Raw genomic sequence first — 19675 nt, forward strand, 5'->3', positions numbered from 1 at the left:
TGGGGCAAAACTCACTTAAATGACTCACTAAGCAACATAAATTTTGGGCTCAATTGTGGTCATAAGTCAAGGACTACCTGTATACATCACCTCTGGCTATTAGTTTGTGCTAACTGACTTATATTCATGCTCTTTATCCCCAACCAAAGGGAGGGGAACTTAATATGTATCAGTAATCAGTAAAACCATTTTCAGAGTTTCACTTTTTTTACGAGAGTCCCAAGTACTGTGTATATAATTCTCATTAATTAGACCTAGTCTCAGACTGTTTGCTTCCTCTCCAAGATTGTTAAAATAGACATTTTATCAATGATACTTAAAAGTAAAGCACAGCTGTCATTCTTATCTGCTTCTACAAGTACCTGATACAGATAAGCTAAGTAAAATAGCATCAGTAATGAATAGCTTACACTGTATGTTTGCTGTTTGCTGTTTCCTCACATTGCTTTTGTAAGGCAAAAAAAGTCTTAAATTATTCACTTCTAAATGTATTTACTTGGAAGTATATTTATATTGATTCCAGTAAATTTACTTCAAAGTACATTTTAGGATTGTTGCCTAGCAAAATAATTGAGGCAATGATAATATGGTAAGAAAAATATGTTGTTGACAATTGCATTTCCTCATAAACTTAGGGATCAGAGGGTTTTTTTTTAGCATTTCTTAGCTGTGACAGGACTCTTGTTACAATTATTTTAAAAATAAATGACTAACCATTCATTAAATCAAATGAATTATAAGAACAGCTGAGGTCATAAACCATATATGCCCATTTATATTTACCATATTTGTGTAGTACACCCAGGGGTGGGATTCAATTTTTTTAACAACCGGTTCTGTGGGCGTGGCTTAGTTGGTGGGCATGGCTTGCTGGTCATGTGACTGGGTGGGTGTGGCCAACTCGACGTCACTCACATCAAGGGGTGTTTCTCCTTTCCTGGCCTCTCATGACAATGGGGATGCTACAATGGTCGTAAGTGTGAAAAATGGTCATAAGTCACTTTTTTCAGTGCCATTGTAACTTTGAATGGTCACCAGTTTTAGACCAAAACTCAAAAAGGGTATGTAAACTCACATTTCAATGTCAATCTTTTTAGCTAGCCAAGAAGCCTTGCTGAATGTCACTCATCTTGGTTCCTTGTCATTAAAAGCTTGTTTCTGGCAGCTCTGCTCATTATTCAATTATTTCTTCAAAGTGTTAACTTTCCTCCCAACAGCAGTATAGAAATCTTAAAACCACCCTTCCCCTTTAAGAAAGTACCAGCAAAGGAAAAAAAAAACCTCCTTCAGAGACAGTAAGTCTAGGCATACTGCCAAGAATGTAAGAAGGGTAGAAAAAAAACAAAAGGAGATTTCTTCCAACAATTGGTTCTCCCAACCGGTTCTAGCGAATAGGTGAGAACCTGTAGAATCCCACCCCTGAGTACACTTTCACTTTGTATAAAAGTGAAAGACTTATTGAAACAGGGAATACACTAAAGAAGGCATAGCTGTTCCTCTCCTTAAGGATTAGAAAGAAAAGAATCGCCTCAATTTTTTTTAAAAAAATTGTTTTAAATAATTTTTTTAAGAACTATGAATTATCTCAGCAAAGTCTTAGAGGCAATGGGACAATGGCAGTGGATTATTACTTTTAATAGAGGATTTATGAAAAAAAAATTGTCTCTGGATTCACATAGTAGCCAAAAAATTTGGATCAGAAGGGTCTGCTTTATTTTTTACATAGAAATGTGCAATAGGTTCATAAAGCTAAAGATTTTCTGACCTTGTCATGGAAAATACATTCAGTAAGTTCTAACTCTAGTTCTGAAACCCAAGGATTCCTAGCTCTCCAATTCCTCACATTATTTTGTCGGAATTCAAGTCAGCTGCTATGATGATTATATTATGCTATAGCATTGTTACGGGAAGAGGGGAATGGAAATGGCAAGAAAGGAATAATCATCTTTTTGTCCTTCTTCTCTGAACTGTACATGTTTTTGGCTTCAAGGCCTAAAATTGGGATTTGTACTATAAAGAAACTGAGATTTTCTTTCATTGGCTTAACAGTAATTTTGTTTCATTTCTAGGTCCTAAGTGATTTGGTCTCTCAATATTTTGTCCTTTTCCTAAAATATTTGCTTTGTTTATCTAGGTACAATTATTCACATAATTATATTCATTCATTTGTAAAGAACATGTCTACATTAAAATAAATAGAAAATGTCATATGTAAACTATGCAGACAGCATGCAGAGCATACCTTTTTTTGTAGCTTATACTTCACGTACAATACAAAGATAAAATTATCTACAAGTACAAGTAAATTCCCAAATCTATAAAAATAACAAATACAGTGAATCCTTGACTAAACAGTTTAATACAGAAGAAGGAGTATCTCTGAGACTCATATGTTCATCCAGTGGTAAATAGGATGTTACATGCGTACATGGGACATTACAAGTGTCAAAGACAACGTGTGAAATGATTATTGGATTTATTCCACTGCATCTGAAGTCTGCCACTGAGGTCCAGTGTAAGCATTTGAGTGTTAATGTAAGCAAAAATATTGTAAAGAAGCAAAAAGCAAGATTAGGATAAGCCAGTGCTCAAGGATCATGAATGGAAAAAACTGAGAATGTGATTATCTGCTTAGCAATCAAAATTTTGGTCCCAATTGTGGCTGTATGATGAACACTACCTGTCAGAGGGGGTAATCAGCAGGTTCTGACCAGTTCTGGAGAACCGGTAGTGGAAATTTTGAGTAGTTAGGACAACCGGCCAATACCATCTCTGACTGGAGATTTTACAGTATCCTTCTCCTGCCACGCCCTCCAAGCCATGCCCACAGAACCGGTAGTAAAAAAAAATTGAATCCCACCACTGCTACCTGTACAGTATAAACAAATATGGCCAGGAGCAATATCTCCCAAGTCTTAATATTGTTGCTGTTGTCATGCCAGACCTGTACATGGTACTATACCATATAGCTGTAAATTGTTAATTTGCTTCAAGGAATATATAACACAAAGGAATCTATTAAAAAACAAATCTATCTTATCCTGCACCTCTGAATTCTTCTTTAAAAAACAGAGGGGCATATAAATGCAGCCTGCTGTTTGGAATGATCCAACCAATATCTAAGGATAGCTTCTCAAGAAGTATGAAAATAAGCCACACAGCAAGCTTTAAGACAATTTTGTTTATTATCTGGAAATGCAATAAAGTGGGTTTCAGACAATTCCCCTGATGGGCTCTGGGTGAATTTGCAATTGGGTGAACTTATGGAGACTCTCCACAGAAGAATTGCTCCTGAACCAATGCCTATTTCTCCTCACATAGAGAAATAATAGGCACATGGATTGCTACATACATACATACATACATACATACATACATACATACATACATACATACATAGCATAAAGTTCTTTGTTCTTCTCTCATATATTTTGTGAATGAACAGCAAGTGGTGGCTGCTTGGCCACTAGCAATGATGGCCCCTACATAGTAGTGTGTCTAACTCAGTCTTAAAATGTACAAGATGTGTACCTAAATCTCCAACATCCATTACAGAGGTAACTGAAATTCATATTATGCCTTAAGGAACATTCACAAACATAGACCCCTTATATGAAATCACATCCTTTTATTTACTGTTCCCCTTTCTCTTTTCAAAAATTGGTTTCTGTTTGCCCAAACTGAAAGGGAAATGCAAGTCCATCTGTGTGTTTTTTTCCCCAGAGAAACTGCCTGTCTATAACCATCATTCTTCAATTTTCTCCAAGAAAATTCTCAAGTAAAGCAAAATCTTATGTCCCATTGTAGGGCATGATGGCAAGGTGGCAAAAAGATCCAGAAGGTTAACAGGGAAAAAGAAGGTGCAATATTCACATCATATTTTATTTATTTCCCTTCAGGTTGTGCATTAATGCGTATATGCTTTGATTCTAGTTCCACAAAGCGTCTCAAATCTGTAGAGGATGAAATGGACAGTCCTGGTGAAGAGCCATTCTATACCAGCCAAGGGCGGTCTCCAGGCAGTGGGAGTCAATCAAGTGGATGGCATGAAGTGGAGCCAGGTAAATAAAGTCACCCAGGTGGCTTTGGAGGAGGGGGGGAAGTTTTTAGCATTCCTGAACTCCATTTACTGATTCTGATAAGAACTAGTATTAACGTGTGAATTGGTATTTTTGAAAGGCTAGGGGAGTTGAATAAATCTGCAGCTGTAAATCCTTTGTTAATATCCATTTTGTTCTTTAGGCAAGCATTTGTAGTGTTGAATAATGGTTTCCATGGTTGTCAAGGTTTTCTTATCCCAAAATATTACTCTCAATTAGATTGGCTTGTCCTCAAAAGGAGTGTACACTGCAACTGTATTTTATTGTCAAACGACGGATGCTTGATTCTTCTTTTAAAAAAGGAAAGAAAAACAAAACCTTTCAAATTGTTCACTTAAATTGATTTTATTCTGCCATAGCATTGTCGGAAAAGAGGTGCCTTTGTTAATTTGAAAGTTTGTATTCTGGCTTTGTTAGGTAATTTTCAAGTCCCTTTTTATTTAATATTTATATAAGTCGTTACATATTTATTTATTTAAAAGATATCGCCACACATCAACCAACTCTGGGCAGCTTATGACAACCATAAAACCAATAAATATAAAAGCAATTTAAAACAATAAAAATAAAATAAACAAAACACTCTTTTTGTCGCCATTGGGATGTCCCACAGAAGGTTCAGGCATCCTCCTTCCATGCCTTCTAACCATACAATCCCAGCCGATAAGTAAAAAAAACTAGGCCTCAACAGCCTTCCAAAAGGCTACAAAAATGGGAATTGTCAAATTGCCAGCAGGAGAGGGTTTCATAAAGTAGCAGCAGAAAAGGCATACTTCCATGGTTCTGCTAGACGGCAAGATTTCAACGAGAGGGCATGGAGCATGGCCACCTTATTTAGTAAGATTGGCTGGTATTCTTAGCAAAAGATGGAACTGTAAATAACTAGGTTCCATGCCACATAGGGCTTTAAAAGATGACCATCACTTTGAATTGCACCCAGAAAAAAACTGGAAGCCATGCAGTCAATAAACAATACACATACACACACACACACACACATACAGATATACAACTTATTTTATGTGTAGTTCCTTGAAAAGTAGCGCTAATGATTTCTAGTATACTTCCAGGCTATTTTGGGTTCCTTGGAATTCAGCTCATCCTCTATACTTTCAGTATAGGGAATCATTGAGGAAAGATTTTAATGTCATCAGAAAGGATTCTAATGTCATCAGATCTGATTTAATGTTATCTAACCACTAATCCTATAAAGCCTAGGCCCCCTCTTGACATTGGGTTGAGGGAGAACAAGATACATTTAATTTAGATAAAACAATTTTTTAATTGGCCTTATTTTTCTTTGAGTTAATTGCTTCCAAGAGAAACTATGTTAGTTTCTTTTCTTTATATGGGCTAGCTTCATAACTGTATGACTGGAAAGCATGAGAGACAAGAGACATATCTGGAAGTGGCCAATATTTTTGATGGTCAGTATTTCTCAGATGATTAAATTATATCTCCTTCTATAATACTGGCTTTAAGCTGGCTTTGTGAAGTTTTCTACAACCCAGCCTTTCCATATCAGTATAAGTGGCGTATGTGTCTTCTAATTGCATGTCTTTCTGTTGTGTTTTTGGTTTCTATATCTTTGATTATATTCTTTGGTGTCAAAATATCGTTAAGGTATTTTGAAATAATTTAATAAGTAAGTAATAATGTTCAGCTGCTAAAGAATATTTTACAATCACTGCTTGATATAATATAACTTTTTTGGAAAAATAGGACCTTTGATTTTTGTATGAAAATTTTGTTCCTTGTGTGCTGCCTGTTTTATTGCATGCATTAGTGAAAATCAGATACTGATTCTGAATTTCTATTTATGATTTAACCAAGAAGTGGTGAATGAGTGCAACTGGATCATATTATTTGATCATCACAAATCTATTCCAACTGTGGTATTCCAAAATCAGGAGAAATAGATAACTTAGAATTTCCTCTGTGTTAACTAACAGAAAAAAGTAAAAGGGTTAAAAGCAAATAGGTAGATCTTGCTTAGTGACTTTTCATTTAGCAACCATTTGAAGTTATGATGGCACTGAACAAAAGATAGTTATGGCCCAGTCCTCAAGCTTACAGTCATTGTGGAGAAGCAGTGAGATCCACTCCTAATGACTGCAGTTGGGATTGCCAGAAAACTGCCATTGCTAAGCAGCACGTGATGCTAATGATGACTTTATTTGGTGATGGAAATTCCACATTTAGGATCATTAAGTGAGGACTGTAGTTCACTTTAAGGATGAGTGCTGATAAATTTCTGGAGGGCCTGGTAAAAATGAGAAAAGTGATGTCCTTAATATGTATCATGTGCTGCAAAATGAAAAGGAAAAACTCTGTGAAATTATTAGAAAACAAAATGAGCAGGCATGCATTTAGAGGAAACTGAGTAAAAAATGGAGGAACAAAACGTTAAGAGGAATAAACAGGATGAATTGTAGGAAAGAAGTAAAATCCTGAATCATTGCTTTGAGATTATGTTCACCAGAGTAATTTGCAATTTTCATTCCATTCTCATTTTGGATATAAAAAAAAAATCAGATATTTACACTTTTTATTTTCTGATTTTTTTCTTTGCTAGTTGTTTTAATATAGTGGTGCTGACATCAGATAAGTTGTATTATTTTTTTAAAAAAAACAGAACATCGTATTTTCATTCATCTCTGGGCAGAGTATGCTTTCCACCTAGTGGGGAAATGAATTTCGATATTTTTCTCCCAGTTAAAAAATGGGAGAACGACTGTTTTAAGCCTTTTATCTTAATAACCCTTGGTTATCTGTACTGTATGATTGGTTGCACATCATAATGTAGCATTTCATATATACAAATGGTGTGAGAACTGTGGGTTTAAATTAATGCTTTATTGTTGCAAGTGTTAGAATAAACTTTGGAAAGATCAGACAGAATATGGACATGTTCAAGGGTATCCACACAAGATATATCTTGGGAGTGTTGTTCCTTTTTTTAGTTCCAAGGCAGACAGTATATTAAACACTGAAACTCTGTTGTTGCTCTAAGTTAATTCAGTCTCTTAATATACTGTGTAATTGCAAGATTCTTGCACTGAGCAGGGGGCTAGGACTAGATGAACTAACTCCACTCCTTTCTGACTTTCAAATTCTGTGTTTCTGTGATTTGTGGCTCAGTCAAGCAAAACAGCACATTAAATCTTTGCTCCTAATATTGTACTCATGGAGACTCACATCCATTTACCTGCACTCCAGTGTGCTTGGGGATTTCTCAGGCCTGGAATGGCTGGAGTCTGCCAGAAAAGATGGATTTCCTTCCACACAGGAAGACTCTGCAAAGTAAAACAAAGCAGACAACGAAGTAAATTATTTCTGCTTTTCAAATATCTCATGTGGTATCCGCTTTACTGTTAACTTTATCTCAGCACTTTCACCACGTAAATTTTTGCTAACAAGAGAAGGAAGGCAAGAGGAGATAATGAAGATGCTTAATTAGAAAATCATGCAGCTTCAGGCTTGGATTTGCGCTGTACTACAATTCTATAGGTGACTTCATTTTAAAAATTAGTAAAATAAGTTACGTATCTGTGAATGTACCTAAAAAGCAAGTCTTGGCTTCAAAATTCGTTTTATTTTGATTTGCCACAGTCAAATGCACTCTGTGAATCTGAATAATATAAAAAGTTGACTTTTAACTTTTTTTTTCTCTATTTCCCCCCCAAATTGCATTCTTTAACCCACTAAAGATGCTGTGCCCATCTTTATCAATGTGTGCATTTTTAAAATTGACAGTTGTCTGGCCTATCATTCACATTTTATGAGCATGAACATTATAAGCAGATATTTAATTTTAAAATGAACAGTGCCCTCCCTCTCTTTTTAATTAATGTTACTATTTTTTCTGTGCCCAGAATAGTTTAGGCACTGAACTACAATATTTATAAAAATATAACTATTGCCCCTCAAATACAAGTTTAATTATTTGAAGATCCAATCTAGTTGGCTTGTGTGACTGCATATTTTTCAGGCATTTTTGGAATTGGAAGTTATAAGTAGACTGCCAATGCTGAACCATGAATGGTAACATAAAGCAATAAAGCAGTGGCACAGTGGTTAGAATGCAGTACTGCAGGGTATTTTTGCTGACTGCCAGCTGCTTGCAATTTGCCAGTTCGAATCTCACCAGGCTTAAGGTTGACTCAGCCTTCCATCCTTCCAAGGTCAGTAAAATGAGGATGCAGATTGTTGGGGCAATAGGCTGACTTTGTAAACCGCTTAGAGAGGGCTGGAAAACACTGTGAAGCAGTATATACATCTAAGTACAATTGCTATTGCTATTACTGTACTATTGTCTGACATTAAAATGCAAGTTCAAAAGCCAGACTTCATTGTAACATGTTGTAGAGCATAATTTATACTTTTTTTTTCTCATTGCAGTTTGTAAGAAATGCCCTGATAGGTTAAAGCTTTGGTCTTGTACATCAGATGAGTGTAAGAGACTACCTTGTGAATTTTGAATAAATCCTAGGAGGAGATTCCTAAGTCTGTTGAAACAAAGTTCTGAAATAACTTTTGTGCTAATCTTATATGTATTTTATAAAATTCTGGGAATCTTAGGGGTCCTTCCGTTTTCTTTATTACTTTTTCTTAGAAAATAGCAATCTTTGTTGCTGTTATGAGCTCTGAAAACTAAAAGTTGCTGTTATGAGCTCTGAAAACTAAATCTCTATATTTATTTATTTTTATTATTTATTATTTTATTTATTTATTTGTCAAAAGCTTACAATATGACTGAAACAAGAATAAACATAAGTTTAAATACAAGAAATAGAAACTAATAATTGGGGACAATAGGACAGGGATCGTAGCCACGATTGTGCGCTTATGCACGCCCCTTTATATACAAATGCAGGTTACTCTGTATGAAAAATATATATAGGAAGCAGTAAGAAATCAGATAAGTACTGTCAGACCTTATAAAGAATGAGGCAGGATAACCCAGAGTAGAAAAGAAAGCAAAACAGAAGCAATTCTTAAGGCAACTGGAGAGGAATTATCTTATTTCCCAGCTGAAGTGTCTTAACCGAAAACAATTACAGAAGTTGGGCGTTATCACACATGGTGCATTTTGGCATATTGGAACAAGTAGGTTTCACTTTTAATGTGACTAATGAACTTCTTTAGCTAATTTTATGCTTATGGCATTGAATTCCAGGATACCATCATGAAAATCATATTCTTAAGTGCTAAGAATGTCCCAACTCCTACAAAATGTTAACTTTAAAAGTAAAGGAAGGATCACTTGAATTTAAAGTCTAGATTTAAAATATGTATAGTAGATACAATAGCATAGCTGGCTGGAGAATTCTGGGAGTTGAAATCCACAAGTCTTAAAGTTACCAAATTTGGAGATCTCTGATCTAGTGGTTAAAGCATGAGGCTAGAAACAGGGACACTGTAAGTTTTAGCCTGTCTTAGCCATGAAAGCCAACTGGGTGACCTTGGGCTAGTCACTCTCAGACAGCCCAATTCAGCTCAGAAGGTTGTTGTGGGAAAATAGGAAGAGGAAAATGTGTTTGATATGTTTGCTACCTTGAGTTGTTTATAACAAGTAATAAAGGTGGGATATAAATAAATAAACAAATCAATAAATACGTTATTATAACTTTTACAATTCCCAATCAAGTTTCTTTAAAAATCAATTCTTTTTTTGCTATAATGTGTTTCTGAATTTCCCTAAGCAATTAAAATAAGAAGAAGAAAAATATGCAGCTTAATTTCCTTTCGATAAAAGCTCACTGAAGAATTAATGGATTCTGTACAGTATGTGCTTTATTTATAAGCATTTTGTTATGTGTTGAGTATTTGTTTGCCTCTCCTTGTAAGCAGAACACAAGGGGAAGCAAACACTCAATAGTCAATCCAGCTGTTATTTGTGTTGCTAAAACTGCATCAACAATTCCAGCTATTGCCATCTGATACCTTGTCACTGTCTGTTAACTTCTCTTTTCTGGTACATCTATAGCCGTGATGGCGAACCTATGGCACGCATGCCACAGGTGGCCCACAGAGCCATTTGTGCCAGCACACGAGCCGCAGGCAAACTTACCTCACTGTGCATGTGTGCGCATCACAGCTGATTTTTGGCTGGTTTGAGGCCTTTTTCAGCCTCCCAGAGGCTTGAAAAAAGCCTCTGCATGCTTTGCAGGCCAAATAATAGGCCCATTTCATTACTGCCTGTAATACCAGAAGTGATTAAACGGGCATATTATTCGGCCTGCAGAGGCTTTTTTCAAGCCTCTGGGAGGCTGAAAAAGGCCTTAAACTGGCTGAAAATCAGCTGTAAAGTGCAATGCAGGTAAGGGGGGATTGCGCGCACATGTGCAGAGTGCATGGGTGGGCACACGCATTGCCTTCTGGGTGCTGGCACACGAGCGCACATGTGCACAATTTTTGGCACAGGAGCTCAAAAAGGTCAGCCACCGCTGATCTATAGTCTTTCTTTTCTTTTTTCTGTCATAGGGCAAATTCACAAACATCTTATAGAGCCTGCGCCCAAACCTTCATCTTGTAGATGAGTTATCTGTGGCTAGCTAGGAAATTCTGAAATCCACATCTTAAAGTTTTTGACGTTGACACTGGTTTTAAAGACGTTTACCATAACAATAGGAAACTTCTGTTGGAATAATGTAAATTGCAGATGCACTTCAGTCTAGTTCACACAAACCCTGTGCTAAGTTGCAGGATCTAATCTGGACTGTCACCAAGCCGAAAGGTTTAGTTTTCTGACCTTTTGGACTCATGCTGGAGCCCATCTTCAGGGGATGTGTGTTTTGGGGTATTTTTGTGTGGGGTATTTATATGGTGTTGCACGTGGCTTTTCAGATGCTAATTGAAGTATTGATGATTGGCTATTTAGTCGTCGTGCTGCCAAGCCCTCATCTGCTAAGTACTTGACAGGCTGGTAGTAAATCAGCATTTCTGTTGACTCTCAAAGAGCCCATTCCTCAGGCTTATGTCACTTCCCTGGCTGTTTTTGTGCCTGCTTGTCCAACAATCTTAGTAGCCGCAAAATCGAATGCATTAATTGAATACATTTAATTTTTCAACTAAGATTGTTGGACAAACAGGGCTTTACAGAGAAATATCCAAATTCAAAATAAGGAGGAGTTTCCTGACTGGAAAAGCTATTATACAGTAGAAGAGCCTACCCCTCTGGAGTCATCACTAAGGGTTCTCAAGCAAAGATTTGTCAACTTTTTGTCTGGGGTGATAATGATAATTCTTTCCCTGGACAAGGAATCTAAACTAGAAGTCCCTTTTAACCTTCAACGATGTAAAATACTTTCTCCACTTATTTCTGAACTGCTAGGCACACTTACCAGTAAAACAGTGGCTCAGCCAACTAGGCATTTGTGATGTCCAAATATATTTGTGAAACATGTTTTATTGTTCCCCTGGTGGCTTTTATTTAATTAAAATAATGCTTTTAAAATGTAGATGGGCAAGGAATCATCCAAGTACCAAAAGAGGTATCTGCAAGAGCATTGCTACCTGTAGGCATCATGTCACATATGTAAAACAATCATTTACTGTATATTCCTGATTAAAGAAACACAGGCAATCCTATGATAGCTTTTTTGGTTTCTTTTTATGCTCTACTGGTAATCATTGGAAGCAACTGTCATCCTCTTTCAGGCACAAAATATTTCACCGAGTCTAATGAATCATTGTAGCTGCCTTTTGTATACTGTTTACACAGCCTCACTTCAGTTATGTCCATCTGACTATAGCCAACAAAAATCTATTAATGAGTATGAAACTACAATAAATGCAGCAGGTCAATAGTAGTATTTGGAGACAAGTAGGAGCTTTCCGTTGCAGCCATTAAGTAAAATAATTAAATACCATTCATTTGTTCTTATAGACCTAGATACGATGACAGAAACTTAGCATTGGATCAATATGTCTCTCTTTCTTTGCAATTTATGGAGCAGCCAGTGACCATTATCTGTGACAATCATCTGTTTCATTGACATTATTGCATTAAAACCATAGAACTAATAGATAGAAGGACTGTCAGAAAATTGCATCTTTTTTCCCTTAGGCTATGCAGTATATCTGTTTGGGCTTTTTTTGTAAATATGAGTCCCTTTCCGATATTTCTTCACTATGTGGAACTTGTTTTAGCTTGCTCTTTCCCATACCTGTGGAAGTCACATGGGTTGGAAGCCATATGGTGGCTGTTTACCACAACATATGGCCCTTTTCTATAATTGTTTCCTTTATTATAATAAAAGGAAAAATTCTGAACTTACTTTTAAGGTTCCACATATAAAGAGAAGACTAATTACAGGTAGTCCTCGACTTCACAACAGTTCGTTTAGTGACTGTTTGAAGTTACATTTTAAAAAGTGACTTGTGACTGTTTTTCACACTTATGTGGTGGCACGGTGGTTAGAATGCAGTACTGCAGGCTACTTCGCTCATTGCCGATTACCAGCAATTTGGCAGTTTGAATCTTACCAGGCTCAAGGTTGATGTGACCTTCCATTCTTCAGAGGTCGGCAAAACGAGGACCCAGATTGTTGGGGGCAATATGCTGACTCTGTAAACCACTTAGAAAGGGCTCTAAAGCACTGTGAAGCGGTATATAAATCTAAGTTCTATTGTTATTGCTATTATGACCGTTGCAGCATTCCCATGGTCATGTGATCAAAACTCAGATACTTGGCAACTGACTCATAGTTGCAGGGTCCTTGGATCAGGTGATCTCCTTCTGACAAAGTCAGTGGGAAAGCCATATTCAGTTAACAACAGTATTACTAACTTAACAACTGAGGGTAACTGCCAGAATCCTGACACAGTGATTCACTTAACAACTGTGGCAAGAAAGGTTGTAAGATAGGGCAAAATTCACTTAACAACTGTCTTGCTTACCATCAAAAGTTTTGGGCTCAGTTGTGGTTCTAATTCAAGGACTACTTGTATTCATTACTTAACATATTCTAAGAAAGAAAACACACTTGGAAGTGGGGGTAACATTTCCATCTTTGTACCCCCAGAATGAAAAATAGGATTGCAAAACCTGGTTTTAGACAAAATAATATGTGTATATAAATATGAGTGTATTTAAACCCTGAGATCATCTTGGGAAAGTAGCACGTTTGTTAGAATAGATTTTGTCCCAGCCTTCTGTTGTCATTCTTACATCCTCTGAAGTCTTTCAATGACTTTCACTAACATTGGCTGTCTGAAAAATAAAAGGGGGAATAAACTGGGAAAGACACTACGGTAGTATCTCTAGTTCCTGTCTCTCTCTCTCTCCTCCTGCAACTATACATCACCAGAGATTGTTTCAGTTTTTTTACAGTTGAGAAATTTACTGAACTTATGTTCAAACTAAAAATGAGCTTAGCAATTTTAATGGAACCGCCAAGTCTGTAAGTTGGAGCACTGTGTAGGTTTCCAGCCTTCTATTCCAGAAAGTCTTTGGGTCTTTACTCCCTGTTTCCTGCTTTGAGGTAGCAGTTTCATAGTTTTTGCTGAAATCGCCAATCTTCCATAAGCACCTCACCTACTGTCCCTGTCTCCCCACCGTTCTGATGCATAAAAGAGACAGCACTTTCTTCTTAGAGGATAAAAAGGGGAAATGCAAAAAGAGAAGTGATTTGAAGAAGCAAGCGCCAGTTTGGTCTCATGGTTGAGGCACCAGAGTAGAAAGCAGAAGATTGTGAATTCAAGCCCTATCTTAGCAGTGAAAGCCAGCTGGGTGATCTTGGGCCAGTCACTCTCTCAGCCCAAATCACCTCCCAGGGTTTTATGCTTATTTATACACACATACACATACACACAAATTCTGGGAATTGAAGTTCACATGTGATAAAGGGGCCATAGTTCCCCACCCCGGATCTAGACTATTCTAACTTTAGAAACTTCCAGTTATTAATCAGAGGCTAAGGAGAACCCCACTCTTTTACCAATTTGATCCCACAACTTCTGTCCTTTAAAAAGAAAAATCTCCCCCTATTCCAGCAAAGCAGAACTAAGGGCAATTTGAATCTGTATTCTGTGGACAGTACTGACAAATCACACCTCCCTCTTGTGAAATAGGATTACATGCCTGAACCCATGGTAATGTATATCATGTGTCTGAAGTCGCAACTTTTGCAGGTTGTGGCTATAACAGTAATAATGTACAGTCTGAAGTACGATATCCTCATGTAAACAGATTAAAGTACTTCAAATACATAAAAAATAATAAAGAAGTGTACTCACTTGTACTGAGAAGTGTCTTCAAATCAAGTTTGATTAAAATTCTGAATATTTCTGAACACTTCTCAAAGATAACGTTAGACATATAAGAGAAATTGGAATGAAGAGAGGGGTTGGATGAAGGATGAAAATTTCCAACAAAACACTTTCTACAATATTTCTCTTTGTGATCAGTATACCCTTTAATAAGGTATGACATTTTTTTCTGAGGCATTTATGAGAAATTCTGATCAACATTACTAATTATTTAAGCTTAACATTCAATTCCATGTCAGTTACACACAAATATGCATAAGTCTATTGCAGGTTTTTTAACTTGCTTTTTTTTTTTTTTTTTTTGCTAGTTTCAATTCTAATATTTACAGGTGTTTTTTTCCCTTTCTTTCAAATTTTGTTGCAGAATATATTCTGTTCATTTGCTACTGTTTATCTGCCTTGATCATGTTGAATTCTATAACCATATTTTGCTTTGCAGAACTCTTATCTTGTGCCTTTCAAAAACAACTTAACTTGCAAGAACCGGTATGGACTGAAACCATGCTGGGTCTGTAGCCAGCTCAAATTTACGCTGTGAAAGCATCAAGGAAAGTTATGGGTGCTGGCTAAAGCCTCTTCTATGTTAAGTACAGATTTAACAAAAGAACTGTGACTTCTGCTTGATTTGGTCCTGATGTCTCAATGGTTGCTGCCCTTGCCGCTCCCACATTGAAACACTGCATTGCAGATACTCTTGATAACTCTTTGAAAAGTTCATGACCAAAGCATAATTGAAGCACCTCCTTAATTTTGGTTAGTAAGTTCCTGATAAATATTGCATCCACAGTCTGAGATAGTTTCCTGCCTGTCCTTCATAACATCTCAAGGTGCTAAATTTGGTTTTCCAAAGTCCAGACAAACAATCATTGGTTTTATCAGGTTTCTTGTGGAGACAATTCATGCCATCCTATGTTTAATTTGGGGTCTGCTAAACAAGATTAGCTCTTCATTGACAACAGAAATGGACTGAGTTTTGTATATCAATTACATTTTCCCCTCTCATTATAAATCCAATACTATAGCATTCTCATTTATCCAAATGTGTATTTTATTCTAACACTATTTTTCTTTAATGTTTTGCTGAAAGGTTTTTTTCAGCCCATTTCAATACACAGCCAATGATAGCTAGTAAATCACAAAAGCTAAATAAAAGCATTCTTCATTAAAATAAATTTTGAAAACTAAGAAATCCGAACCATAGATTTTGTTCAGAGCTCTACCTAATATACAAATGATGAATAAATCAAAGATAATGTCTCTATCTGTGTTCTATGTGCATAAAAAATATTCTGAAGTGAATCAGGTCTCCTTCAAAACCATCTCCTATTTTGATCCAACATCAAAGAGAAGTTTATCTCGTTTAACTGATAAAGTATCTCTTTTTGAATCTGTGCCGTTTTGTGATTGTTCTGTCTGTGTTTGGAAACATAGTTTGTTGACTGGCGAACATGGATTCAGGGCGTCATTTTGGAGCAAATAGGCTGAATTCCTGTTTACAGTTTCTTAACTTTTAATAGTTCTGTAATGGCAAGAACATGATTGAAATAATTTTTTTTCACACAGCATCCATTTTGTTGAACTTTTTGAAGGTGGAATGTGAGGGTGTTGCAAGATAACACCACACTGCATTTGTGGTGCTTTGAAGAAAGAGCACAAACTACATGGAATGTGTGGTTCTCACTGTAAGATAAGCTAGAATGTGTTAATCAAATATTTTAATGATATGAAGGCAGTTAAGAAAACAGTAAAAAAAATTACTAATTGCTTTCTTAAGTAAACAGATCTATCATTAGGTTGTCAGGAAGAGTGACACTGAGCAGAAACACCCTGCTAATCCCCAAAGATAAGTATTTAACGTAATTAGGCAGACAGTGTCTCCTTTGTTGTACCAGCATTAATCAGGAGGGAAAAGCTCAATTTTACAGAAAAGAATTTCTCTCAATATGCCTTTGTGCTATTTCACTACTTTTGTGGAGATAACATACTCAAAGTAATGACAGTCATAGTTTGGATGATAAGGTTCCTTGCTATTTGATATATACAACATGAATCCTTTTCAATATTCTTGTTTTTCTCATGTGGCTGGGGGAAATTCTGATAACTTTTTAAAAAAGTATTTGGTTATCTTATGGGACTCAAGAAAATGCATATTCATAGCTGAATGGTGTGTGTGTGTGTGTGTGTAAAAGCATTCTGCTTAGTGGGTCACTTTCTTTTTAAAATAATTGTGAGGGGAACCCAAATTAAAATTCAGCTAGAGAGAAAGAGAAACTTTTTTCCTGCACACTTGTATTTGTTTGTTTGTCTATTGATTGCCCATCTTACCATAAAGCAGATTATAGTCATAAAAACATATCTACATTAAAACATAAAATTAAAACCAAAGATTAAAATCTAAGGACATGTGGACAGGGGCAGAATATATAACACCACTCTGATGGGAGATACCTGGCTTGATTTTTAAAAAAAATTGCATTAATTGTGCCCAGAGAATTATTCTTAAAGAAGAGAGGTTGTTTGACTAGTTTGATTTTCCTCAGAACTCCTTAAAAAGTGTCTGAAGAAAGAAGTTATCCTGTCCTTTCCAGAATGTAGCACCATTCTTTACGAAGAAATTTCATTCCTGATTTAAGCGCTAAGTTTAAAACCTGGACAAATAGATTTAGGAATGGCTCTTTTCTCATTTGAAAATGGTGTGAGGAGAAGGTTCTTTCCTTCCTAATATGCCATTCCAGTGCAAGGGCCCCAGCAGATTCATTTCCCAAAGAAAACATGGAATTAAAACACAAGATTTAAAAACATAATTAATGTCTAGTTTGACATCTCCCTGCTTCTCAAAGGCTTTGATGGGAAAGTTGCAAATTAAAAGATCAGTAGACTCCATAAAGTAACAAGGTACATGTGAGGTTGGTTTATTTGTTGGGCTATTTGGAGTGTAGAGATGAAAAATCAAATGCTTCCCTATAGTAAGGTTTTCAGTGCAAATGCTAACTAATTTAACCTTTGGTTTTAGCTGACAGAACTTTTTCTGAGATTCTTTACACTTCAGTCAATTTTAAGAGGGCGCATTGGATTCTTGCTCTCCTCTACAAAGCATTTTGATAACCTTCCAAATTTTGCTGTAAAGTCATTGCAGTTTACAACTGCACTTTTAAACTTTTGTAAAGACAGCAAAAGCATGCATGTAGAAGAACCTGGATTAGTTGTTAGAATTTACATAGTTCCATATATCTTTCATAGTTACATAGCTCTTTTTGTTTCTTTCTCCCCCTTTTTTTTTTACACCTTGACAAATTTATTGAACTTTTTAATCTCATCTTTAATCAATTCTGTGAATTGGCCAGAGTCAATATTGGGATGGTATGCAAGCACTGTGATATATAAATAAATGGATAGGGGAAATACCACCAATAATTTGGAACAATATTTATCTCTTTGCCTACATCCCTCTATAAACTTTCAGGACACCTTGTTGGAACATCCCCTCCAGGTTGGTTTCCACAGGAGATCAAGAAGAAGTATCATTTATGCAGTATAATTATCTAGGAGATAGGATGGTTCATCAATGAATATCTATAGCAGGATGTGTAAAAAACATTATTATAATAAGGTCAGTAAATCCCTCTACACATGATCAGGATAGGTGAGGCACATAAGAATTGAGAGTGAAAGGAATTGAGAGTTAGTTTGTTTAGCAAATTTCATTAATTATGTGACTTGGGAACATAAAACTAGCAACAGTGAAAAGAATTTTACAACCTTTTTTGCTGGAGTTATTAAGTGAATCACTGCAGTTGTTAAAAAAAATGTGTGGTCATTAAGCAAATTTGGCTTCTCCATTAACTTTGCTTGTTGGAAGACAGCTGGGAAGGTTACAAATGGCAATCACATGACACCTGAATGTGCAACCATTGTAAATACGGATGGTTGCAAAGCTCCCAAATTTTGATCACATAGCTATGGGGATGTTGTGTAAGTATGAAAATTAGTCTTACATGAAATTTTTTTGGTGCCATTTTAATTTTAAATGGTCACTAAACAAATGGTTGTAAGTCAAGGACTACCTGTATGCTTGTGGGTTTTCATCTCCTGGACAATAAACTTTTTTCTATGTTCTGTTAAATTCTTATTCTTTGTAATTTGTTGCCTCTGAAAAGTTCAGTTCACCTTACAGTATTCGATTATATTATATGTCGGTTATCTTAACTACATAGCATTACTTTTCTTTTTACTTTTTACTACTCTTTTTACTATTGTTATTTAAACAAGCTTTATGATGGTCATAATCTTTTCTATGTACTATGTATGTCTTTCAAAATAAAAAATAAATAAATTCTGGCACAACTTTCCCTGACTTCATAGACACATCCATGTTGTTTTTTCAGCAGCACTATGGAACTGGTTTGCCTTTGTCTTCCTTTGAGGATATTATTTGAACCCCGCCCCCATTTTAGTCTGCAATTAAGGTATTCCATGGAGATCTGCCATCTTGGTACTAATAGTCTTATCCCTAAGGAGCTTTTGAACCAGGTATTATCATCTGCTGAGACATTTTTGTAATACAGGCACTTAAAACATCCTTTTAAGTCTATAGTTTTAAGTATTCTGGATATTGTAGAATTTTTTTATATACATTTTCCACAAACATTTACATTGTCATAGAACCGAGCTTGGGTGCTGTCTTTTATTTTTAAAGGTCGGGGTTCTTTTTTCAAAGTCTGCCAGCATTCCAACCTATATACTATTACAATTTCAAAAACTCCACAGATAATACACTTGATAGCTGAGGAAGGCACTTCTAATGATCCATTAAGAAGAAATTCACTGGATGGTCGGATATTTCAGAAAAGCAGAGCAGGCAGTAGCATCAGGAGGAAAAAGCATACCCAATACTATTCAAAAGCATGAAATAATTTGAACATGATTGCTTAGTTGAATGCATTCGCAGGAAGAATGGACAGGTGGGAAAGCAGCCAGAGGAAGTGATGGTTTTCATCTAGATGCTGTTTACCAGTTGGACTTGCTCCATTCATAGTCTGAGAGGATAAAAATCTAACAAACTTCTTGCTCTTAAAGAATCCAACAACACAGGACTGTGGTTCCAGTAAACATAAAGAAATAACTTATCAAAGGAATGTTACACTGTGCTGGCTATAGAAATCTGAGCCTATATATCTAATTTAAACGTATTGATTTATGATGCATTAAGTAGATCCATAGTAAAAGTCTTAATTAGATTATCTTAATATGATCACTAAATATGATTCAGTTGGAGGGAAAAATGCTCTTTTGGTGATTCT

At 36.0% G+C, this 19675-nt stretch overlaps 1 protein-coding gene across 12 annotated transcripts in view; it reads left to right on the plus strand.

Annotated features, from left to right (window-relative positions):
• NFIA (nuclear factor I A) overlaps positions 1-19675 on the plus strand; it is a 479105-nt gene that overhangs the window by 383923 nt on the left and 75507 nt on the right. For all 12 annotated transcript variants that reach the window (XM_087960371.1, XM_087960370.1, XM_087960368.1 and 9 more), the window contains one exon: positions 3934-4061. In XM_087960371.1, coding sequence (XP_087816497.1) covers positions 3934-4061 — 128 coding nt within the window. The remainder of the gene's footprint in view (positions 1-3933; positions 4062-19675) is intronic.

Source organism: Notechis scutatus, chromosome 3 (assembly GCF_049901735.1).
Source record: "Notechis scutatus isolate UNSWTSFEM ecotype Mainland chromosome 3, rNotScu1.2, whole genome shotgun sequence".
Classification (NCBI taxonomy): Eukaryota; Metazoa; Chordata; class Lepidosauria; order Squamata; family Elapidae; genus Notechis; species Notechis scutatus.